Genomic DNA, 27,276 nt, shown 5'->3' with positions numbered 1-27,276 from the left:
CGTTTACTTGTTCTACTTTCCTTCCTTCCCAGTTCCACTCATTCTCTTTACTCTTCCTCTTTTTCTTATTGAACACCGTCATTTTCGTCTTCTCAACATTCACTTCCAGCTTGTTCTTCCTGACATACTTTCCCAGGCGCCTCATCATTTCTTTTTTACCAAGTCATCCACAAATGCCAGGCTCCAAACTTTTTCTTTACCCACCACACTCCCTCCGCTTGTGCTTTCTATAACATTTCATCTATATCTGCCACATATATCGTAAATAGCAGAGGGCAGCCCTGTCTCACTCCCTTTGTCGTCTCAAACCATTCACCTTCTTTCTCTCCCATCTTCACTTTATTTTTTGTTCTTGCGTATATCTCCTCAATCTTCAGTACCAATCATTCGCTTATTCCTCCCTCTCTCTCTCATTCTTCTAATCTGCTAGTCTACTCATCGATTTATCTTCATATTGTACTCATATTTCATATTTTACTCCCCGCGAACGTTCCAGTGGAAACTCTTCAGAATCTAATTCTAATTTGACAGAGTTAGATTCTGGCTTCTCGTCTCACCTGTTCACTTAAGTTTAAATTGATCTAACACATGGTTTAGCTAACAAAAGTAGGCATTGGGAAGGGTAACCTCCGAGAACGAGTACCAAAAGAAGAATAAAATGTTTCAAATTATTTTTAACAAGTCGCTTTGGAAAGAACACCCTTCCTCTTTTGTTTGTTTCAGGAAAGACAACATATTTCAGAGTGGTGAGAAACAAAAGATAAAAAAAATTAAAAGGATTTAATACATTTTCAAAATGATAATCTATGATAGAACATGAATACAAAGAAAGATGACAATAATTGTGAAGATTCAGAATAAGTGAATCGGAAAGCAGAGGGCCATTTTAAAAGTAAACTCGAATCATCATCCCCTATTTTCATTCTTCTCGATTCCAATTAATTCGATTGAATTTAAAATTTAATTTTCAGGCCAAACCTTGCTGTTAGTTTTTCGATGTTACTGTTGTGATACTTAACTTTCGAATGTGCGGTTTTTATAGACAATAATAGTACAGGCAATAAAATCATAGAAATTTTACAAGAAGCGTTGTGGTGTCACGTTGCTTTCAACATCCTGGGCTGTTGAGCATAATTTCCCTTAAAATTTTAATGCATAACTAAACCAAAGATTCAAGTTAATTTCACCTGACATACTTTCAAAAACTCCGTTTAAAACCACTTTAGAGCTTTTATATTACGAGAAGTTTTCCGTAAGCTGTTCACAAACGTCAGTCCCTGTTTATACGTTATCGCCGCGATGGAATATTAAAAATGAAAGTCTGTGTAGAAAAGAGGATTTCGAAAATGTGCACGAGATTAATTTTTCATTAAATCTAAACACGTGTGCCACGATCCATCCACATATTACGTACTCTATTTATTTTTAACGAAATCTTCCATTCACCACTAGCTGCTCTACACTAATCGCCTTACAGTAGAATTACGTTTTGTAAATTAATGAAATCGATAGTTCATGCTTCTTACAGCGCCACGAGCGAATTTTGTGTACACAGTAAGCTGTTTTTCCGGTTCACAAAATTTTGGGCAAGTTCGCATTACAAAAGCGAACGCAAAGCTCCATGTTTCGCGTTTATTGTTTTTGATGGTTATTGTTTATGCAGAATAAACGCGGTTGAAGGTGTAAGCTCTGTTGAAAATATAAAAGGATTATTATCTCTACAAGCGCAGGTTTTACAGTCTTGTTTCTCTTCAATTTCAGTTCTGCGTCACCCATCCACTTTAGGGCTTCTACCTCTCGGCGCACGCAAACCCGCTTATTTTATGCGACATAGCCACATTTTTATCTACAAATAAATATTAATGTGTAGCGCGACTGCAGTAGTTAACGTCCGTATGAAACTAAATAAATAAATTTTCACGTAAAATATCTTTATTTCTTTTAACGGAAAGCGCGCTTAATGAACTGATGTTAATCCACCGATTTATAACTATTTAATGAATCGATTTGTGGACGTTTCGCATGAACTTTTTTTAAACGGCTGATTTAAATAATTTTCCACGAAATGAATGCGTAATCCACAAATGTCCAACAGAAGGCTTTGTAAATAATTAAATGCTTATGAAAATTTGATTGCAAATGTTACAGCACACCGCATTTTTTAAATCCCTGTTTAATAAGTACGAGTTGTAAAGTAACGAACTGCCTAAGTTGTTTCGTGAAATAATTTTTCGAATTTAAAATCACATAGGTACAGAATGATTCACGTGTAATAATGAGCCTAACTAAACTTGTGATGCAACCAACATTACATTTGCACCAGTCATGTGGACATACATTTTTGTCATTAGTGGAATGATTAATAAAAACACAGACTAAAAAACTATGGGGATATGTATTGTTGGTTGCATCACAAATTTTCTTAGGCTCATTATTAGTCGTGAATGAAAGAAAATATAGTTGTTTGAATGATCCTTATTTTTTCTCTTGAGGATGTTTGGTCCCTCACACTGAAGCTTCTCTGCTGAAATTACTTCTTAAGTTCGAGTAGTCCTGGTGTTCCCGATGGATCCTTATATTTTGTGTGCGACGTGTCAACATGTCTGCGCTGTCGTTGTTTGAAGCGGAAGTGCGCCTCACACAATAAGAGCAGGTGTGTTATCTCTTACCATTTTCTCAAACACCGGTACATTGTATTAAATTCAACGACAGAATATTTTCCCCGGTTTTATAATTGAAATTAGAGGTCGGTTAACAAATTCGTTGTTTTCGTTTAATAAATTTACGAAAAATAATTAACGTTTTCCAATCAAGTGTTTTATTTTTGGAGAAAATTGAGTTGCGAGCTCCGGAAAAAATCTGAATAAAGAAAACAATTTCCGTTTGAATTTAACTTAATGAGACGGCTCTAATATATTCAATTTCGTCTTGCAATAAGTGAAACGTTGTTCGGTATAGGACGAAAGAGAATTTTATATTTCTATGTTCATTTTATGTTCTACATGATAGATTCTCTATTCAAACAGAACTAATTCAGGGAAATTGGATTTCAACCTTTCAGACGACTACCTATACCTATCTGCTCTACAAACATAACCAATCATTTCTGTTTGATGTCAGTTCGCCCCTCTATATCCAATCTATTCCGTTGTTTAATTAATCGACGTTTTTAAACGTACGTCCGCTGACTCGGCCTCAGTATAACTAGCTACATGACATCGTTGTTCCATTTGCCACTATTAATACATACAAACTTTACTAACCTAATAGACAACTTTGTCTTAATTAGATTTCCGGTAAACACTGGAATGCATTATGGACCTTAATGCTACTATAAATTAATTAGTAGCCGGGAAACTACTAATTAACATTTATTTTAATTTCAGACCATCGGTTAGCTTTGCCGGCTGGAGTTGCAAAGGGAATTTCAACTGGCAAATAATAAATATTTAAGCAAGCATGTCTTCCATAGCAGCATTACGGAGAATCCTCAGGGAAATAAAAACGGCTACTGCGAATCGTTCAAAATGAAAAATTCTATCATTCTTATCGGAAATGCTTAAGACAATACGAGTTAAGACGTGAACGAATACAGGCCCAAATATGTGCCGATGCGTTTATCTTGAAGTTCGTGCGTCGGATGACCTGTTTAACAGTCAAATATTTGTCTTTGCTCCTTTGCCTCGAATCTAGAAAGAAACGGCGAAGTGAATATATTCCCCGCCGATTTCCCTAAATTAGACGTCTCTTGGCCCGCCGGGAGTCTACTGAGTAATTGCATTTAAAAATTTTAATTACAGTTTGCAAAGTTATGACGCATGACGGTTGTCACATACCTTTGTGTTCCTGAGCGCTGCCCTGATTCGAGCCTCGTACAAGGTTTCTTATTAAATTTCTGCGAGGATTCCTGCGAGCAATTACCTGAGCAACCGGCAAAAGAGAAGCCCGAAAAGAAGCGTAAGCTTATTAAATAAATATAACGTCGTCGCTTATCAAGTAAGTCTGTATTAATTAATTCGCGTACCGAAGCCGTACATGTTTTGTTAATTGCAAGGAATTCTGACGAGAACACTTCTCATCATTTTATAGAAAACAAACAACAACAAAGTTAGTGAAATTTTAATGGAAAATAATATGTTGCTCGCATACACAAACACTCAAGTAAATAATTTAATGTTGGCGAAGCTATTACCAACTTAGCTGAATAAACTTTATCGTTATTCTCTGCTCTATTTAAAATTAAACGAGCCGACGTCTCTATATCGTGATAACCGTCACATTTCAGAGCAAATAAAAGACGAACACTTGTACAGAAATTTCCAAATGGGAACTCAAGATCGCACCGTCTTGTCTCTTGTCCCTCTACCTTGGAAAAGTTTTTCGATAAAGTCCTCTACAAATATTTGCAAACTGGGACCGATTTGCTTTATGAAACGCCTCCTATCACTCGACCGGATATCAGTTTTGTAGATAAGAGTTTACGTTTCGTCATTGTAACAGTCGATATTTATTTTAAACAGCTTTACGTTGCTTTTATCTAAATTAAAAGTGCCGTCTTGAAAGGACTCACGAATCGATATCTCATCGGGCAGGAAATGTCAAAACTTAAAAATCACTAGACTTGCCCGGCGCATCCACCATTCTTATATTTTAAATGGCACATATTTCTCTAAATGCAATTTAAATACTTAAAGTAAGTTGGTTCAAGATAGAAGCATCTTCACTATAAATCCAGAGTAACCATGATACGCAAATATTTCAAGTGCATTGTAAAAGGTGCTCAGTTTATTAAAATTACCGCATAATGCGGCCAATGTATGCGCTTACGCGTAACTTCATTATGATGCACGAACAGAATTTACCGAGTCTTTAATTAAGTACGTTACATTTAGCAGACGTGCACAATCGAAAGGTGAATGGTAATTACAGCAAAAAAATGCATTTAGGGGTAAGCGCTACAAGAGAGTGCTGTTAAATGTGAGTTAAATACGATCCATTACAAATGTGGATGTATATCAAGAACAAGGAAAAGAGCAAAGATCAAACAACAGTGAAACTGTAGCTGCCGTAAACAAATCAAGGAACCCGACAAAGACAAAAAAAAAAAAATCTGTGTGCCTCACCCATATAAGCGCACGGTTGAAGTGAAACTTCTATCGTCTTCGTTAACCACGCGAATTGAAATTAATGCAGTTCGCTAAAGTCACTAAATCAACACACTACGTCACGCCCGACGCTGTTCAGTTTTTTTTTTCATCTTGAATATCTCAAGGTCTTTTGGATTCGCATTCTTCGCTAAAAAAGTTTCACTTCAAAAAAACAAGGAAAGGAAATGGAAGTAAGAATAAATGTAGAAATAAAAAAGAGGTTATAGATTTAAGAGACATAATGCATAAAGGAACTTGGAATGTAAGAACGATGAATGAAGCGAGCATGTTAGAACAGATTAAGATAGAGCAAACACAACATAAGTATATTGGGAGTAAGTGAGACCAGATGGAAGGGAAACGGAGAAATAAGTATATGAGGAAAACAATCAATGATTTACTCAGGACACACAGATGAAGAAAGCATACATGAGAGTGGAGTGGCATTTATACAGGGTTATTCTAAATGATTGTAGTCGAAGTAGGCCATGCCCATGTGATTACATTTTTGCCGCTTTCATGTGAACTGTCAGTTTTGTCGCTGTCACTGTCATTTTTTAGGTGAAAAGTGCGGTGATGAGATGTTTATTTATTTTTGTTAAATTATTGATTGAATTCAGAAATATTGAGTTGTTTTGCACCCAAATTAACTCCCGTGTGTACTCACTTATTCACATCATTTTGATTTTTTTTTATGTGGAGCGGCAACCATAAATTTTACATTCAATTTTCACGCCTACTTTGACTACAATCATTTAGAATAACCCTGTACTAGCGAATGAAGCAAGTAAATCCCTACTGGAATGGGAAGCAACATCAGAAAGAATAATCTGGGCAAAGTTCAAAGCTAGATATTATAACATAATTGGAATCAATTATTACGCACCAACAAATGAAAGTTGTGTGGAAACAAAAGAAACCTTCTATAACTACCTCCAATGTACTATCGCGGCCAAAATACTTTGGTCGTCAATGTGACATAAATGACATTCAATTGTAAAGCAAACTTTAGGATGTTTAACCTTATTTTTTACTACTGTCAAAATTATTTTAATCTATCAGTGTCATACGGGTGGGGTAAATCCCAACTGCGGAGGCAGGGTTCAAAAGCAAAAGATCAACATGGTCACGGTTTAGACAACCTTCAGAAGCAAGTAAGACGATTCTATATTTATCAAAAACTGAAGGTGCCATATTTTTGACAAGAATAATTTGAAATTGTCATGTATAATATTGACATTAATACTTGATTTACATTTGAAGTGTCAAAAAGTGACGACCAAAGTATTTTGGCCGCGATAGTACTTTAAACAAAGGAAATTTAGAAGAGACATCAACGAACGTTAAACGAAGTCCTAATAGGAGGAAGCACAAGAGCGTCTACGAAGAAACATGGTGAGCACCAGGGGCATATACAAGAATTAAATAGACCATATACTCGTACAAAATAAACGGAGACTGGAGGGGCCTACTATACTCTGTCCACTCATAGATTGCTTGACATAAATATTACTAAAAATGTTCACTCAACGCTACAACAAATTGATCCGGTGCAAAATTTAAAAAAAATGGAAAGAGCAGGTTTACCTACACGTGATGTTTTATTATTATTCTGCATGTTTGCACTTAGGAAAGACGAAAGAAAACTTCAGTATAGTAGGAGTAATATACTTGGTTTTATTAATACAAGGAATTTCACGAGTGATAATGTGCCCGACGGAATTCAAAATGCAACCCACAATACATTTTGGAATTTCCGAAAAAAGCTAGGTAATGAAATTAAAATATCCAGCTTTTTTCGGAAATGGCTAAACACACACAAGAGATTAATTTAATGCATGAACAAAAATTACCTCTGTATCATTTTCGATGTTTGTAATGTCACTTAAAGTGCTCATTATGCTAGATTCTCGAGGCACGCACTCACTTCACAAATTCAAAAAAATCAACAAAAAATCGCAACGGAACAGATCAAAACAGCAACACGATAAAAATTGATAATTTTTAACATCAGAGAAACGCAAACCAAAGCTCTAAAGATGAAAAATCGCAAATCTAATTATTTAAACCAGTTGACAGCACTGACAGTTTCAAATTTGAAATGTCATATAATTTATTTTTCCGCGTGGGTTTGATAACAACCAATGAGAATCAGTGGCGCGAATGTTTCAAGATATTACCAACACAATCTATGATACTTTGTTAATATTTCAATGTTATGGTTTGGGGATTTTGTTATCTATGGATATTTAAAAAACTGCATTCTATCAGTGGACGTAATCTACAAGATGTTCATAGCTGTAGGGGGGCAGACGCAGAGTCAGATCACATATTAGTCAAAGTAAAAATAAGAATAAAACTGAGCAAGAACAAAAAGAACGATCAATGGAAGAAAAGAGTCACGTTCAATGTAGAAGGTCTACAGAAAGAAAGTACAGTTGGCTTAAAAAAAAACGGGAATTGAAATCTGAATTGGAAACTTAATTTGTCAATTTATGTCAACTTGTGTCCGTTTGACAGTAGTATTTCTGACACATAAGTGCAGTTTTTTAACCTAAACTCTAAAATGCCGTTTCAAACTATAAAAATTTAATAAAATCTGACAGAACTTTTTCTGACAGTTCCCGTTTTTTTTGAAGCCAACCGTACAAGGAACAAATTTTCACATTATATCAGCCTCCTTCACGCCCTTAATATAAAAATATCTATTTTAATAAAATGTTAATTAAGTGCTTGAAGTCACATTTAAAATTGTTGTCCCAGATTTATTTAAACATGACTGAACATATATACCATTCACGATGTTTTGGCATAAGGGGAGGCTATGATTTCATTTTTTAACGTTGGATACATGTTTGATTTCTGTCATCTCTGCTGTCATTAAAGTGCCTGACATGCGGACCTATCAAAATGAACGTAACATGTTGCCGAATTTACCGTAATCATAATTAAGCGACTTTAAAACGTATTGATGGTGTTTGTATTAGACTGCAGAACATATTTTCAGTAAGTTACAATGAAGTCAAGTTTTTTTTTTGTGTATAAATTGAATCGTAGGTGAGTACAAGATAAATATGTAGCACTGATAGTGAAGGAAGAAACAACCACCCAATTGAAATGGCACAGGGGTTTTGTAAGACCTATTATAACTTCGCGATAGAGTTGTGTATTTATGGCTTGAGTCTATTTTGAAATGTACTGAAATTTGCCAACATTTTTGTAGATATAGTGAAGAACTTATTTCGGAAGATTGGGCAAAATTAATGTGAAATCTTTCATTTGAAAACTTTCTTCCTTTAATAATTTTATTAGGAGACTCGGAATCTGATTGGGATTTTGATGCAGGTAATGATGATTCAGAATTTTCTAATCAAATTATGGAAGTTGAATAGTTTTGTTCTTTTTTGTCATAGACGATGAGTGTGTAAATATTTTGCAGAAAGATTCGAATAAAGTAAGGCCTAATAAGTAGGTACAAGATTTTATACAATCTAGTTCTAGGAATGTTTTGGTTAAAATGAAAAATCCATTGAGAAGTTACTAACTGGTTAGTTAAGACACTGTATAAGCGGGTTATCTAAGTGGTGCATAAATTAACAGGAGCCACTTCGTCTTTCGGTCCCGGTCCCTACTATTCTGTAGTCTGTTCAAGTCAGTTTCCTGTTTTGTTAAATTGGATTAAAAATGTGTGAGTATTGTTCTATTGCAAACTATAGTAAAACTGACAACAATGCACTAGACAATGACGCAGTTTATAACCTCAAACTTAGAAAAACATAACCTAATTCAACAGACAGCTTTACTGCCAACTTAAATGCACTTTTTCCATGGCCTCCCCTTATGCCAAAACATCGTGAATGGCATATACTTATTAGAAAGAACGCAACATTGCCAAACTTAAATTTGTTTAGGTAATATACAGGATGTCTCAAAAATGGAGCCCAATCTCCTAAGGGTCTTAAAGAATGGAAGTCTGGTAAGGTAAATCTCAATACAAAGTTTGATCGGAACAATAGATTTTGTACAACTTGCTCTTAAATATGGTAATTTCAAAGATATGTATCTCCTTTATTAACAAATTTTACAGGTCAATTATAAATTACTTTACTGTTTTATTTTTCCAAGACCCCTTTGGGTAGTGGAACAACACAGAAGTCCTACTTTTTAGAGTAATGATCTACCAAAATACGCTAAAATAACACCGGCAACACTGACTTCAAAGGAGAATTGGTTTAGTTGATTGTGCATACCAACCGATGTTGCCACATTTGCTTACTTTAAACTGTGTACAACTTGAAAACTAGCCAAAGGAAAAAAAAATTCGCAACGAAATTTAACTCAACTCTTCAAATATGTTAACCACTCAAGAGATTGGGCGCCATTTTTGAGACACCTGTATTTTATTACTTTACACAATTTACTAGATTTAAACATTATAATTTTCACTTTTTGTAATGTTTATCTTGAATTTATTGTGGGTAAATTTTGTAAAAATACGAGGTTACAGCGAATTTAGCTTAATAGCTATTAATACCGTGTGTTTTAATTACACGGAAACTAGACCAGATATAATTAGAATATTTTAATTCATTTTATAACTGTAGCATACTTATAATAAAAATTCGGATTTTTATTTTGGGGTGCATTTTAAACAGTTTTAAAAACTAAACAGGAAATGAATATTTTCCTAATGTAAATTTGGTTTTGTCCATTTGTCAATTAATTTCTACTTGACAATATCTATCACATAATTTTTAAAAATATCAATGAATTTTGACCATAATTCTAACTTATCTCTCGTAAGAAGGTTTCCCACTATGAAACAATTTTATTCTGACAGTTCCTGTTTTTTTTTTGCAACCAACTGTATCATTGATATTTTATTGACGCTGGACGTTTTCAAGCAGGGAAAAATTTTAATGTAATTTTAAAATTTCCTCATTTTGTCACAAATTAATTTTTTAAGCTTAAAGATGTCCAGTGTCAACAACATCATTAATTCCTAGAATTTTCAGTTGTTTTTTTTTAAACTGATGAAAATCACTACCCCAGTATCATATTTTGATCATGTAAGAACCATTTCATTAATTAAGCAATTTCTTCTAATGTGCCTTAAAGTTCATTGCATAAATATTATTTGACAAAGAGAACATAATGACAATTAGTGTCATATAACATGTTACAGGTTGCTCTCGTTTCACACTAGAGTAACTACTTTCCATTGTGCCAAAGACATTAAGGATCAGAATTCATTGTTGAAGATACATACATACATACATCGTACAAAAATTATTATTCTCTTCTACGAGAGAGAAAAGTTTGTTTTTAAAATTTGCGTCTCTAATAGGTCTATTATTGTATTCAATTTGGAGTCGTTTATGACTATCTATTAAAGCACTCGTGCTTTTTTTTCAGTGTATTATTGTCATTTACATCAAAAAACTTCCAATATTAATGTTCAAACTCTACTTTTTAACAACTGTTGCAGATGTAGTTGCATCCGTTACCTTGAATTACCAATTAATACAAAATTCCCTAGAATTTGAAAATTTAATTTTTATTTAAAAATTAAAACAAGGGTGCAGATTCTAAAAAATAACATAAAAACTCGTTTTATAAGGGCATTGGCGCACTCGTCCCATAGAAGACTCCCCTACGGGTCGTTTTCTACACCTGGGGTTCGTGCGCCAAATCAACCCTTATAAAACTCGTTCTTTAATATACTATTTACATACGAGTATAGTTTATAAAAATAACGGCAAAAAGTAGAAAGTGTTTGTTCGATTAGATGCATGAAATGAAAATAAGAGGGACGATTTTGATAAATAGAAATTGTATGATCGATTTTTTTAATATTTATGTTCCAAACTTTGTTTGTATTTTAAAGCAAACAATGAATTCGATTTAAATGCTCAATGATTCTGCCTTTCTAGTTAAATTTATTGTGTTAAAGCTCTTCTGGCAAAATTCGTATCGTTGTTGCTGGTTCTTGGTTCATTAATTCGATGATCTAAATCTGTTACAAATGTACATCATAACGAGATAATTTATTTAACGTCATCCATCCGTAAAGTGATACGTGGTATGATATTTTTAAAAGTACAACTGGAGGCCGACGTAACTTTAAAACGCGAACTTATTTCGGTGATAAATTGTTGATGAAACTTTGCACAAAAAGGAAGAGCTCTGATATATGTACATTTAGATGGAATTTTGCAATGTCGCTTTAGAGTCGCAATAAATCAAATCCGACAAAGGCCAGTAAAATATGACACGATCTAATTTAGGAAATATATTTTGTTAGTCATTCGACGAAAAAGGGTAGCATGAAGGTATTTTATCGCGAAAAAACATATTTCGTCGAACATTTAACTAGAAATTTGCGCGGCTGTGTTAAAAATTAATTCCATTATTACTAAAATGACAAAACATTTTTCAGCGAGTGAACCGTTTTACACATGACCCGTTAATCAAAGTGCCTAACCGAGTTTTTATTCGAATAATCATGAAACAAATTGACGGAAGGGCAGGTACTAAAAATAATAAAGTCCTTCATGTGTATTCCAGATTGTTCTACATCAGTACAACCCTTTCATGTGGTAAATTCAACCCCTGTCGACTGATACATTAGCACTCATGTGTTCATCCCGCAGATAACGAAAGCAGCCTGCACATATGTTCCTCCGGCAAGCTCAAGGATTCCACCGATAACGTCACTCACGGAAAAAGCAGTTCCCATTCATAACAAGACATTTCACCACAACCGCAAGCAGATAAAGCCGCCGTTCACGTCTCACTGAATTTAAAACAAAACATTTAAACAGGCCAAGACAGTACCCCATCCAGTCAATACTGCAGAGAGCGTTAGGACGCCTCCTCATGGAAGTTCTAAATTAACAGTTGCCGAACTATTTGTTCGAGTTGACATTGACAAATCTCGCTTACAAACTCATAAGACTATTCAAACTTGGTAGCATAATACACAAGTGTGTACAAACAGCAAATATCTTATTGCGTTGTAAATGTATCAGTTAATTTAAGCCTACTCGAAAGGAGATTACATCAAGTTATTCAGTTCTATAGAGACGTCGGTTTTAATTCATCAATTTGTGTTCTGGAACATAAACGTACCATCCGTTTACTCAAAAGGCCACTAAATCTGTCTTACGTGTGACCATCATTATGAAAGATTGCATGTGCAACCACCGAAAAATAGGTCTTTGACAAGTGAGCTGTATTCCTAAGCGGGTGTATCACGCACGGTCGCGTCTTTATTCGATAAACACTAACAGTAATCGGGGGTAAGTCTTCATTCGGAAAAATGCCAATCTTACACCAAGATACATGTTTCCAACAGTATTTTTATCTCAAACAATTCTTGTGGTTATCGACTCATCAGAAACTTTAAAGTGGAAGTGGGACGCATCATTTGTACCGTGCGATTAACAATTATTTATACCAAAGAAGGCTTTGAAATTGTGGCTCTGTGTCGACAAAAATGTCTGGAATGCATGGAAGTATGTACAGGGTCATTATAAATGATTGTCCCATCGTAGTTGGCGTTGAAAACCTACACACATTTTGGATGTGCCGTCAGCCTCGCAACGTTAGACCAATTAGTAGACAGATTTCCACTACCGCCAGTAACGCCACCTATCGGCGATACTAGTTTCACTCACGTATGAGGCTTGCGGCACATTCAACTACGTCACCAACGCCTACTCTGAAGAGACAATCATTTATAATGACCCTGTATTTCTGATTGCATATACCTGTTTCAATTTAAATTTGGAATTTTTTGCCGAAACTCAGTCAAACAGGCAACAGCGCTATATGAACATTCTCTGTTATTGAAAACACCATTACGAAAGTAAATCTTTTACTCCTATGTTCTGAAGCAAAAACTAAAAATCATTTTTGCGTTGTTTGGCGTTTATTAGCTGAGTTAGCAAAGATACGAAAAATCTGATACTGTCAAAGTCATACCCGCCCCTTATCTAAGTAATTGTTGATCACACCCTATAATTTTAAAACTCTCAAGAATTTGTTAATTGTTTTTCTTTTAGGTGTATTGGAGATTCAAACAGATTAATTTTTTTAATGTATACATTTGTCTCTCTCTCTCTATTCCCTTTCACTCCCAATGGAGTATAGGGCGCTTTCGCGTTTCTTGGCCAATGATTTAGTGTGGTTGAGTGGCTAATGGGCCAGCACCCTCTATCTTTTTCAGATTTTGGTTACAGTGTCTTTCCATTTTTCTCTATTCTTCGCTTTCGTCTTTATGTCCGTCTAGCTCAAGCCGATTGCCTCGTGTTCCCTTGTTCCTTGTTACGCTTCTTCTCCAGCTGTCGAGGGGTTTGCCCCTTTTCTTTTTTCCTACCAGTTGATGTTCTCGTGCTTGTCCTACAATGTTGTCATTTGCCTTTCTTAACGTATGTCCAATCCAATTCCATTTCCTTCGTTTTACTATGGTTTCTATTGGATCTTGTTTTGTTTTGTTCCACAATTCGATGGTTATTTTGTCTGGCCAGAGTATCTTTAGTATCTTCCTTAGTGATTCTGAAGGTTTGCAATTTATGCGTTGTCTCTTTGTTAACTTTCCAAGTTTCAGCACCGTATAGCAATACACTTTTAATTGTGCGGTTATACATTTTGACCTTTGTGTCTGTGGCCACTACATTTGTTTTCCATATGTCTCCCAGTGGTTGAACATCTGCCTTGCTTTCCCTATTCCTTTCTATTACTGCTCCTAAATAGTTCACTCTTTGAACCTCTTGTATGTCGACATTCCCTATCTTGATTTGGCTTATTTGTTGGTTTTTATTTCTCAATGTCCTGGTTTTCTTCAGGTTTATCTTCAACCCTGTTTTTTGGCCCTCTGCATCCAGTTTTTGTAATTCCCTCTGCGTATGGTTTCTCTTTTCGGTTAGTAAACAGACATCGTCGGCAAACTCAATATCTTCCAGTTTGTTACGCAATTTCCATGCTATTCCAGTTCTGTTGTCTGTTACCTTTTTTATTATCTAATCTATTTTGATAAGGAACAGAGTGGGTAACATGACGCAACCCTGTTTTACTCCGCTTTCTATGTTTATCGGGTCTGTGTACTTTCCTCCGTGCTCTACCCTCGCTTTGTAGTCGTTTTATCATGCGTATCATCTTACTTGGAATTCCATGTAATCTTAGAATTCTCCACATTTGTTTTCTATTGAAGCCCTTTTCGAAGTCGATGAATCCAATCTTAACGTCGCTTTGCCATTCTTTGGCCTGTTGCAGAATTATTCTCAAGGTGCATATGTGGACCATCGTGGAGCATCTTACTTGGAATCCTGCTTGATTTTTCCTCAGCTTTTTCCCTATCTCTGGTTTGATTCTTTAGACTAGTATTCTTGCTATTATCTTTGACACTGTAGGTAGTAATGTTATTGTTCTCCAGTTGTCGCACTTGGTGTGATCACCTTTTTTTGGTATTTTTATTTTTACTCCCTCCTTCGATTCGTTCGGTATTTATTCCTCTTCGTTGCCGCTCTGATTTCGTCTTTACTAATTTTTTTTCTGTCTATGTTTAGGTCTAGGTTTAGTTTAGGAGAACTTTTTGAAATAGGAATGTATACATAAACAATTTCCTGCAACAAATTATAAACACATTTATTTAGTTGAAATGAACGAAAGTCAGAAGCAGAATTAATTAAAAGGCGTGATTTTTTCCAAAGCAAACCTACCGTGCGATCAACAATTAGATACTTAGATAAGGGGCGGCTATGACTTTAACACTGTCAGATTTTTCGGATCTGTGCTAACTCAGCTAATAAACGTCAAACAACTGTCATTATGAATCAAATTTTAACTCAAAAATGGTTTTTACTTCAGAACATAAAAGATTGATCATTGAATCGTAATGGCGTTTACAATAACGTTGAATGGACGTACAGTGCTGTTGCCTGTTTGGTCGAGTTTCAGTAAAAATTTCCAAATTTAAATTGAAACATGTATATGCAACCCAAAATACTTCCATGCATCCAGAGCATCTGAAAGTCAAGAAATCGCACGGTATAGGATGGTATATAGGCTATAGCAAGGCGATCTTTATTTAACAGGTCATGGCACTGACCACAGACAGTGTGCGTAACTAGAGACCGCCTTGTTTATATCTACTCATTGCGAATGAATTTAAATGAAAAAAATGGAAATTATAAACAAAAAACAATTGAACGGTCACATAGACCACCTCTGATCCCGCTTACCTGCACACAGCCCATCACCATAGTGCAAGTTTATTCCGTTTTTTCTGTTCCGTGTGCTTTCTGTGTCCGACGCCGCTTGTCCCGTTCTTGCTATTAGACATTCCCCTTTTCATCCAAGATAACTAACAATATTCAAATTATTCTCAGGAAGGTCGATAATGTAATCCGAACATTTTTACTAAATGCCATGAAAATTTTACTATTAACAAAACCCGGTCACGAGTTATGCCATAATGGAACTAAATGGAACACACAAGGTGATTCACGAATAATAATGACCCCAATAAAATTTGTGATACAACGAACAATACATGCCCCTTTTACTTTTTTTTTAGTTTGTGCTTTTATTAATTATTCCACATGATTAAATTTGACATGTTGATTATGTTGTATAGAATTAAAATATATATTATTATTATTTTAATCCACATAATCAGTACAAGTGCAATGTTGGTTGCATCACAAATTTCGTGAGGCTCATTATTACTCGTGAATCACCCTGTATGTCCATAAAATATTTTTTGCAACAAAAAAATTGGATACAGTGTGTCCCCGGATAGGTGAAACGACTCTTGTAAAAGATAAAAAAAATTCGATTTAAATTTTAGTTTTTTGGGGTTTAGCCCTGCTTGGTTAAAGACTACTTTTTAACATAATTTGAATTTTGAAAAGTCAAGTATGCCTTGGAAATTCTCAAAAAAAACTATTTTTCTGCAGAGTAAAGTGCCTTTTATGTGGTAAATACGACAAAAAGTTATTAAGAAAAATTGTTTATAATCAACATCTAGGCCCCTACACAAAATTTCAAAATCATCGGCCATCTTTTTTTTTTTAATTTATCCCAAGGTTTTAATTTACTTTTATTTTTTAGTAAAACGATACCTATTGTTTCTTTTCGTCATAGATACACATTATGAAAAACAACTCATAGCTCTCTTGGGATATTTCAAATTTTTTCGCCCTCCCCATTGTTTACAACAAATTCGTGAGAACGAAACTATAGCAACCATATATTCACGCAATCTTCCCTGCAAAATATTTTTAAGAAAGTTTTAACTTTAAAGTACAGACACTAAAAAATAAAATATTGTATGCACCACGGGAGATATTCATGTTTTTCTCCTCGGTTGACTTATAAACCTCCGGCCAAAGGCCCTCGGTGTATAACCACGGCAACCTCAGGGAAAAATCATGTTCATATCTCCCTTAATGCATAAATATCTATTATTTAATTATAACTTATTAATGTTAAGCCAGTAACTTGTAGTAATAATCTAAGTGTGAATTTTTTTACTCATAATAAAAGAACTGTTAAAAATATAATTCTTTGATTTGAAATTTTGTATGGAGGCTTAGATGTTGATTCTAAACAACTTTTCTTAATAACGTATTGTCGTATTTGTCATAAAAAAAAATGCACTCTACTCTACGGGAAAATGTTTTTTTTTTAATTTCCAAGGCATACTTGATTTTTCAAAACTAAAAGTACCTAAGTAAAAATTACTCTTTAACCAAGCAGGGCTGAACCCCAGAAAATGAGAATTTAAATCAAGAATTTTTTATTTTTTACAAGAGTCGTTTCACCTATCCGGGGACACACTGTATATTTTCATTACCGTGGTAGTACAATGGCTGACAAAAAATTTCATCCACAGCTTTCATTCCATTCACGTATGCTGTAAAGCAACCTTTAGGAACGAATAACTTCACTTCACATGTTGACATGTGTCAATCAAATTGTGTCCATATTTTTATGGGTGACAGCACGGCTTCCTGGATTAATAAGAGTCGAAACCTCTAATACGGCTGGTCGAGTTCATCAATTGCGAGCATTTTTACTGTTCCTGAGAGGGCACCACTATACATTTGTGTATTTGGGTGCTTAACCGCGTACAAATCTCATTTTAAAAAGAATCGTAATTTGTATGTTACATACACTTCAAAAAGTAGATTATTGATAGAAAAAAAAACATTAATACGATTATTCATTAATTTAATTTAAATAATTTTCGTTTTTTGGTAGAGTACTATACTTTTGCTTTTGAAGGAACAGACAGTTCAAGGAACTCGACCAGCCGTATTAGAGGCTTCGACTCTTATTAATCTAGGAAGCCGTGGGTGACAGTAATAAATTTCAAATGTTAATTTGCAAACGTCAATCATAATAATGACAATAAAGGTTAAAATACACTCGATTTTTGTGAAATGACAGGAAAAGGATGGACGAAATTTTTTGGCCGGCATAGTACAGTTACGGCTACGGAATTTCATCAGTTATTTTACTGTCAATTCGAAAAAACTTGTGTAGCCTAAGCTTTATTGTCATTATGACTGACATTCAAAATTTTTGTGACAGAAATTCTGTCACGCACAATAAAAATCAAAATGCCATCAGTAGCATCCATGTCAAAAAGCCAATGTGAGATTAGAAATATCTAAAACCTGGTTTACAGCTCATGTCAGTTGAATGACAACGACTGACGAAATTCCGTGGCCGTGACTGTACTATTGCGATCAATAAATTTTGGACACTAGTGTCATCGTGCTGTCATACACTCTAAAACGACCTTTATGTATTAATAACCTTAATTTTGATTGTGTCAATTTTGAAAATGTATGTCCGATTTACCGACAAAACTTTCAAGAAGTTTTAAATATCAGACATATGGAATAGAACGAAGTTTTAATTAATAAAAAATAGAAAATAAATAATTAAAGTTAATATTTTGTCATCGCTCATATTGACAAATTGTAGATATAGGTAGGTATTTGGCAATTTCATGATTCATGTGTGACAATTTCAATAAAGCATGATTTAGAGTATTTTTTTTTATATGACAGAAAAATGATGTCCAAAATTTAATGATCACAATAGTACTATGCCGGCCAAAAAATTTTGGCCGTCATTGTCTGTCAATTCAAAAAAAAAAAAAAAATTGTAATCCGTACTTTATTGTCATGATTACCGTCTTGATTATGAACGTTATTTTTTGGGTGGTAAATTTCAAAACTCAAAATTATTTTGTCATTTCTACTACACAGAACGTTTACCTCAGGTTATCTATGTACGATTGCTCTAATTTTGTTCATTCATGTCGGATTTTTGGAATATCTGAGCTCAAACAGTTTAAATTGATTGTCAAAATGACAAGAATCGAAAGTGGGGTTACGATTCCTAAAGGTTTATTTACACTTTACTTGAATGTCAAGAAAGTGACGGCCAAAATTTTTTGGCCGCCATAGTACTATCGCGGACAAAATACTTTGGTCGTCACTTTTTGACCCTTCAAATGTAAATAAAGTATTAATGTGATAATGTCAATATACATGACAATTTGAAATTATTCTTGTCAAAAATATGGCATCTTCAGTTTTTGATAAATTTAGAATCGTCTTACCTACTTCTGAAGGTTGTCTAAACCGCGACCATGTGGATCTTTTGCTTTTGAATCCTGACTCCGCAGCTGGGATTTACCCCACCCGTATGACACTGATGGATTAAAATAATTTTGACAAAAGTAAAAAATAAGGTTAAACATTCTAAAGCTTGCTTTACAATTGAATATCATTTATGTCACATTGACGACCAAAGTATTTTGGCCACATAGTACCTACTAGGCGAATCATCTTAAATAATTTTCAGTTTCAGTATATTGGGTGATTCAAAATGATTGTGGCCAAGTATGGCAACTATGTACGAAAATTTATGTGGCAACCGTGTGAATGGGGTAGAGTTAATATTTGTATGACATTTCATAAGCGTGCATTTGATTTTTTTAATTCCATTGCACATTGATTTGACAACTTTTAAAATTGCACGCCTATGAACTGTCAAAGAAATGTCAACTCTACCCTACCCACACAGTTGCCACATAAATTTTCGTACATAGTTGCCATACTTGGCCGCAATCATTTTGAATCACCCAATAAATATAATTGATTTCATATAAATGTTCATCAAGTGAGCTGTGCATGTGTAAAAGCACCTTTAATTTAGTTACATTACAAAAGTCACATTTTTGAAGGTCATGTCCAATAAATCGTTACTTGGTAAAAATACAAGGACAAAAACAAATAAGAATTCTTTAATTTAATCAGTAAAAAGGCGTAACATTGCTTTTGAAAGCAGCAATGTTAAAATGCACAACAAAACTGAAAAATTAGTCAAATCGAGTTCGCGCAGAGCAAGCAACTTTGAAAGTCAAAATCACCAGCTTTAGCTTTAATACCAACAGAAAATCAGATTTTCATGGCTTGCTTAGATGCACATTTATATGAAATTGAGTATATATGCCATTCACGATGTTTTGGCATAAGAGGAGGCCATGGAAAAAGTGCATTTAAGTTGGCAGTAAAGCTGTCTGTTGAATTAGGTTATTTTTTTCTAAGTTTGAGGTTATAAACTGCGTCATTGTCTAGTGCATTGTTGTCAGTTTTACGAGTTTGCAATATAAAATACTCACACATTTTTAATCCAATTTAACAAAACAGGAAACTGACTTGAACAGACTACAGAATAGTAGGGACCGGGACCGAAAGATGAAGTGGCTCCTGTTAATTTATGCACCATTTAGATAACCCACCTATACAGTGTCTTAACCAATCAGTTAGTAACTTCTCAATTAATTTTTCATTTTAACCAAAACATTCCTAGAACTAGATTGTATAAAATCTTGAACCTACTTATTAAGCCTTACTTTATTCCAATCTTTCTGCAAAATATTTACACACCCATCGTCTATGACAAAAAAGAACAAACCTATTCACCTTCCATAATTTCATTAGAAAATTCTGAATCATCATTACCTGCATCAAAATCCCAATCAAATTCCGAGTCAGATTCTCCTAATGAAATTATTAAAGGAAGAACGTTTTGAAATGCAAGATTTCACATTAATTTTGCCCAATCTTCCGAAATAAGTTCTTCACAATATCTACAAAAATGTTGGCAAATTTCAGGAGTACATTTCAAAATAGACTCAAGCCATAAATTCACAACTCTATCGCGAAGTTATAATAGGTCTTACAAAACCCCTGTGCCATTTCAATTGGGTCGTTGTTTCTTCCTTCACTATCCGTGCTACATATTTATCTTGTACTCACCTACGATTTAATTTATACACAAAAAAAAAACTTGACTTCATTGTAACTTACTGAAAATATGTTCAGCAGTCTAATACAAACACCATCAATACGTTTTAAAGTCGCTTAATTATGATTACGGTAAATTCGGCAACATGTTACTTTCATTTTGATAGGTTCGCATGTGAGGCACTTTAGTGACAGTAGAGATGACAGAAATTAAACATGTATCCAACGTTAAAAAATGAAATCATAGCCTCCCCTTATGCCAAAACATCGTGAATGGCATATATGTATCTTATGTTTCATTTAGGCCCGCTTTATTCACCTTCAAGTAACTTTATTTGAACGGTAATTACCGTAATTACTAATTAGTAATTGCCATGGATCTACCAGTAGCAGATTCTAAATCATAGCAACTACTGGCCAGATAAATTTACTTGAAGGTGAATAAACCGGGCCTTAATCAATTAAATTTGACCAAGATAACATAATGACCATTAATGTCATCCAACGTGTTATCGGTTATGTCAGTTTCACACTAGAGCACTTCCCATTGTGTCAAGGAAAGACTTTGACGACCAAAATGTATTGCTCGTCCCTGTACATGCGGGGCAAGTATCAAATTTAAATTTCGCGCTCTAACGTGACTTAGGTCATGTCGACAGTTTCCATGACGACGATGTTTAATCGAATTTTAAATAAAGTTTTTAATATTCCACAAGTTTATAATCCTTCTGGAGACTAATTTAGAAACTTAGTACGCGATGGAGGTGATGGAAGATGGAAATTTAATGGATAAAGTACACATTTTGATACAGCGAGACATGGAATATTATAAGGTTAGATGGTTCACAACAATCCATAAAATTACGATATAAATTAAATCTAGAGCAACCAAACAGTACTGCAAGAAACCATTTGCCCTGGTGTTGTTGGAGGTCGCTTAGATTTTCCCAGATCAGCCTCTTTTGCCGCCATGAAATTGGTCTTGTGGTGGGAAGAAGAATATGTTGCGGCATATCGGAAAAGTTCAGGATTTTTACAAAAAAGTGCAGTTTCTGATCAGAACATGGATACTTCTGGAGGTTGTGGGGGTATCGTTAAAGCTTCAGATCCCACCAAATTTGTAAGTCTCATCAACAAGTCAGCTGAACAACTGTTAGGTAGGTTTGAAACTTTTATAAAAATAATGGAGTAGTGACGTTTCTTGTAGAACATTTGCATGTTCTCACTCAAGAGGCATTAGATCATGCTGATTTAACTGTTCTGACTGGCACAATAGGAGCAGCAGCTCTGCTAAAAAATTGCCTTTGGTTTTATCTACAATCTATTAATGAAATCAAAGGAAGTCAAGTAGAGTTGTTGCATGAAAGTTATAAAAAGTATCAAGAAATGGGTGAGGCGTTAGCCGAAAGATTATTAGATTTGCATTGCCGATTACTATCACTATACATTTTACAAGAAGCTGATTCTTTAGATTGGGAAAATCAAAAGCCTTTCTGTGAATCTGAACGGGGTTCATATGTTATACAGATGTGGTGGCTTTACATGCAAGGTTTTTTTTTGTTTGTTTAAGATGATCGCAACAAATCTATTCTTGGGCTTACAGGAACCAAAGAGGATTTATGGAACACTGTACCTCCGAAAATGGCTCAAAGGGTTTTTTCAGGGATGTTAAATGAATCATTAACAATTTTAACAGTTCGATACACTCAGGTATTGAGTGTGAATAATTAAATGAAAAATTTGCTCGAATGAATTTTCAGTCTTGTCCCTCGGAGGCCAGAAGTAGGTTACTCGTCGTCGATATAAGCAATCTATTATTATGTATAGCGCAATTGTTGCCCAGCATATGCGAGAAAGCTGAGGAACTAATTGGGCTCAACTTGACGAACAAAAGCAAAATTTTGCGAGACATACATACGAAATGTCAAGAATTATTAAACTGTTTAATTTTGAGAGGCACTTCATTGGACATACTTCAAAAGGTTGGTTTTAGGTCACTCATTATAAATGTCACGTATTACTCAGTAATTAAAATAAATGAAAAATCGCGACATAGAACCATTAAAACTTGCATAATTTGTAACATCTGGATCAATCACTTTAATTTTAGAAATTGAGCGCATTATTTTTAACTAGTTAATAAACAAGAGTTACTGGAGTGTGAAAAGGAATAGAAAAGTATAATGTCAGGAAAAAGGTTGTTTGTGGGGTTAAAAAACAGTCCCGCTAGATACAGTTCATTTTTTTAAAATCAGCTATCAGTTTCAAAACTTTATTAAAAAAAAAACAGACTGTATTACCCTAAAACCCGTACTTACCGACCAACTGTATAACAGTTTCCCCATGTCGAAATTGAGGTTATGTCTCTCTAACGTAACTGAAATGTTCAACGTGGTTTTCTTACTCAATCCAGGTTTGTCACCTTCCAATCCAACTCTTCACAGTACCGAATCAGGGCCGTTTTTTCACGCTCTGAGGGACTGCCCACTACCTTTTTTCACGAAGGCAATTTTTCAAATTTTGTGCGTTAATTTTTCAATGCAAACAGTTATGCGCAATGACAGCGCCGATGACCTTGAACGGCTCGACGCCGCCAACCTACATTGTGAAATGCACTATTTACTATTTTCAATTCCTCATACCAACTTGACAACACTTTAATAGCTGACTTTAAAAAAAATACAACACATGATCAGATTGAACATGACTATACTTGATAAAAATACTGTCTCGTACACAATGTTATACCGAGCGATCATTTAAAAAATAAATCGAGTTTGCCTTGGAGCATATGCTATAGCATAGGTTGCCATAGGTAACACGCCGACTCGATTTATTTTTTAATTGATCGCACCGTATTTCTTAGCACGTTGTAATTATTTTATCAAGAAGACGTTACGTTTCTTGTTAAAACGTGATCTTAGGTATTTCGTAAAGGAATTGAAAATGTGGAAATTCTAAAATCGAAGAGCACAGGACCGGCGCCGTGGATAATCTTCTCTCTTCCAAACATCTTCAAATCGCATCCAAAAAATATTCTCAGAATGTCAGATCTGGCATCCACCATAGCTATATCTTTAGAACTGACAGTTCTTTTAGCCCAACCACAACCGAACTGGGCTTTACTCTTGAAAGTAAGATATACCTATGTCCTTCTAAAACTAGATTTTTTTGGCCACTGTCTGTAGGTTTTAGGGATGAAAAATTGCAAATTAGTAAAATTAATTTTGGATCTGTCTTTGGAAAATTTCGCTTTAGAAATGCAGCAACCAATTTACAAAAGCAAATCGTGTGGAGCTTTCCTCTGTTCCAGCGACGGTACTTGCAAAAATATCGATACTTCAGTGCCTTGTTTAACACCATTGCATTACTACGACCTGATAGCATCAGCTACGAGTGTTATTTTAAACGTTGGCAATAATGATGAGTTTTCTGATACTCTTTTCTTCTCTATCAGTCGTGAACGTAATTGGGCGAAATGTTTTGATCGTCGACAAGTGAGGCCAAAAATGTGGTGTCGCTACAACTGGGTTAACTAAATTTTTTAAGGTTTGGAATCAGATCAGACCGCCTTGGTACGAAGCTATTTTAAACTTAGTCAAACCCTTGCTGCCTACCATTCCGAGAACCGTGATCAACGCGGTCCAGACTGGAGCCAGCATGTACCAAGCAATGTTGATCGTTTTGGGGTGTTACAGTCAATTGTGGGATTGTGTCGACGGCGCTTTGCCCAGAGTGGCATCCTTAATTCAAGACATCCTCCCAGCTGATGTAACTCCTTTAAATCATTCTGCTTTAATCCAAATCCTCATCAGCGCCCTCTATTCAGAACTTTTACACCAATCCGAATTATCATACAACAAACAAGTTAAATTCTCCGACACCGTTGTCTCTCCGTCGACGAAACCAACCTCCCATAAAAATTCAGTGACTAGTTTCGAAGGCACTTTCAGTTCTGGCGACGAAATAGCGTTGGCGGTGGCGGAATCTCTGTGTAGCATCGACGAAGATAATAAGCATACGGATCAGATAGAGGAGTTTCTGGAACAAGTAAAAGACAATATGGAGTTGTTTGATGATTGCTCGAGTGAAGGTTCTTCGAGAGTTGAGGGAGCAGAGCAAATCACTGAAGTGCTTGTTAGCGACATCTTAATGACGACGTATGGCAAAAAGAGCTTAAAAGTGAAGATAAGAAAGACTGCTTCCTGTTAATAATTCATCTCGTGTAATTCTTTCAGACGTTACACCATTTCATAAAGAACAACAGCGAATGGTTATTTCAAAAACTGGAAGTAAGTGAAGAGGCAGAACCGGCTGTACCTAACAAAGTACTTTCGAAACCGTACCCTCTTTTACACACCATGTTTCACATTGGATATCGGTCGTTCGATCAAGTAAGTTTTTATCGATGTTGTTACAGTTTTGAAAACGTTGTTTTGAGTAGCTGTTGACTGGAGCATGGCAGCCTAATTGGACCGGTCTGTTACAAACACCGATGGGATTGAGTGTTGACAGGGTTTGGACGCAGATTTCATTGCGGTGGGAATTTAGAGACATAAATTCCACTTCATTGTCCACTAGAGATGTGCAAATCGTTAATAATTTAACAACACTCTTAAAGCAAACTTGAGTGTAACACCGCGTTTAACTTCACAGTCGAATTGAAGAGATTTTGCACTATGACAGTAGATCTCTAAAACTGATTTTTAAATTTAGTTTAGTCTGTGAGAGCCATAGCGGTTCATTTTTGCACGCATTTTGCGTTAAAAAAAGTGCCGTAGCCGTAGCGTGTCATTTTTTAACGCAATTATAAAATTTCTCATTCATAATTAGTAGTTTTTTTTAACAAGTTCGTATGTAAATTGGGATTTTTTTTTTGGCGTGAGTGGACCAATTCAAAACGCGAGTAAAACGAGCATTTTAAAGGTCCACGGGTTCACACAGGAGAAAAATTTCAAATTTTGAGTGTCGAAATAGTATATTAAAAGACAAGTTTCATAAGACCAGTCTTGAAGCACGAATTCAAGATTAAAAAACGAGTGGCGTAGCCACGAGTTATTTTAAAGAATGAGTGCTTCAACGTCTTATGAAATGAGTTTTTTATACTATTTTTTGTAATTTGCCCTTTTTAAGCCGTTTTTAAACAAAAATGTTTACTTTCCTCGATTTTAGGGATTTTTGTGGCGGTTGGTAATGTCTTAATTTTAAAAGTGAAAATTTGATCAAATCTTCAAAGTCGCCTTTTGTTTTATCCAAATTCTGTCACAAAACACGAATATGGAAGATAATCTTTCATCTACGCCCGCTGAAATACGTGAAATTGCCAAAAATACGGTCGCGAATTTGTTGCCAGATAAATAATTCTTTGCACATTTTGTAATTTAAACTAACACGCATGACGGATCAAGCTTTGCCAACCTAAAAATTTTCGTAAAATGTTCCGTGAAATAATGGCCATAAGGACATCCCAGATGATGACGTCGCGTTCGTTAATATGTCTATTAGAGAATCAAAATGGAAGCAAATTACAAAAAAATTGTTATTTAAACTTACGGGCGCCAAAAAAATTTTTTATGCAACTCGTTACTGTAGTATTGCCGTTATAACTTTTTATCTGCTCCGCCCACTAAAATTGACCAATCAGAATCAAAGCCAGATGCAATCTGTACAACTTTTCATCACATTTGCCACGTAAAAAAGTTAAGGTTAGAATTTTGCTGTCAAGTCCACAATTGTTGTTTTAGGTTCTAAAAAATAAAATGTCATTAAGACAATTCGAATGTCAGAAATTTTTACTATGTAAATCAGATCGTCTTAACAACCTATTTGATTGGTAATTAAGAAAATGAAATGGGCGGGGCAGATAAAATGTTACGTTGGCCTTAGTATAAAGTATCTTTTTTTTTACTCGGCGGATTTGGGCACTCGCTTCGCTCGAGCGGCAAATTTTCCTTCTCGTAAAAAAAGTATTACTTTACTCACTTGTTGCATAAATAACTATTTTGCTACTATAGAGTACATACAATCATAGTGAATTACGAGCACTGGAAGTTTACAAAATCCGTCGTTATGCATTGCGTTTCATAACAAAAGAATTTATTCGGAGAGATCATTTATTTTATTTCGTGGCGTACAAAATTCCTTTCATTCCTCTCAATGAATTTTTGTCGAGCCACACACAGGATTTTTTAAAGATATTTTTAATTAATAAAGACTTGAAATTGCTTTATTTTGTTTCAAGTGGGAAAAATTCATTACGAACTGAAAATTGTTTTTGTTCTTAAAATAAATTTCAATGTTGAAACTATTGTATGTGTGAAAACTAAAAAAATTGGCAAAGGTTTTACTAAACCTATTAGTTTCACTTCAAAAATAGCCGTCCGACAGAGCTACTCGTCAAATAAAAAAAATAAAAAATTATTTACCTTTAACGAGTAGAGGTGACATTAGATCTGTGGGTAGGTATATATTAAAGTTTATTAACATTTCAACTTTTATAGATTTTATTTTCTCAATAAATAAATAAATACTAAACATAAAAGTACCTACTGAAATCAGTAATTGTACTTTTACCGCATTAAACACAATAGTCGTCTCTTTATGTTTGTAATTATACAGTAATCCTGTTGTGTAAAACGAATTAATTTGTGCCATATACACGTAAAACGTTAACTGAAGTAGACGTAAAAATAAAGTTATTAATTAAACAGTTTGCTGAAATATTATTTGACTGAATAATATTTAACAACAAATAAATTATTAACCAACGTGCATATGTATCTACATATGATACA

The 27,276-nt window shown here is 34.7% G+C and overlaps 1 protein-coding gene and 1 long non-coding RNA gene across 3 annotated transcripts in view; one reads left to right on the top strand and one right to left on the bottom strand.

The window, feature by feature from the left end:
* LOC138134777 (uncharacterized) overlaps positions 1 to 27,276 on the bottom strand; it is a 167,004-nt gene that overhangs the window by 65,214 nt on the left and 74,514 nt on the right. The window lies entirely within an intron of this gene.
* LOC138134762 (uncharacterized protein KIAA0825 homolog) lies at positions 21,125 to 27,194 on the top strand. Of its 2 annotated transcripts, XM_069053235.1 has the most exons (10): positions 21,125 to 21,315; positions 21,366 to 21,639; positions 21,690 to 22,031; positions 22,086 to 22,192; positions 22,243 to 22,464; positions 23,407 to 23,616; positions 23,671 to 23,979; positions 24,032 to 24,664; positions 24,721 to 24,876; positions 24,927 to 27,194. In XM_069053235.1, exons 1-10 carry the CDS (start codon positions 21,241 to 21,243, stop codon positions 25,110 to 25,112), a joined length of 2,514 nt encoding a protein of 837 aa, XP_068909336.1. In that variant the 5' UTR covers positions 21,125 to 21,240; the 3' UTR covers positions 25,113 to 27,194. The 2 variants fall into 2 exon arrangements, with proteins under 2 accessions (XP_068909336.1, XP_068909337.1); XM_069053236.1 differs by lacking the exon at positions 21,690 to 22,031 and having other exon boundaries at positions 22,053 to 22,192.

The sequence above is a fragment of the Tenebrio molitor genome, chromosome 7 (genome assembly GCF_963966145.1).
Source record: "Tenebrio molitor chromosome 7, icTenMoli1.1, whole genome shotgun sequence".
Classification (NCBI taxonomy): Eukaryota; Metazoa; Arthropoda; class Insecta; order Coleoptera; family Tenebrionidae; genus Tenebrio; species Tenebrio molitor.
This window is presented reverse-complemented; position numbering and strand designations above follow the sequence as displayed.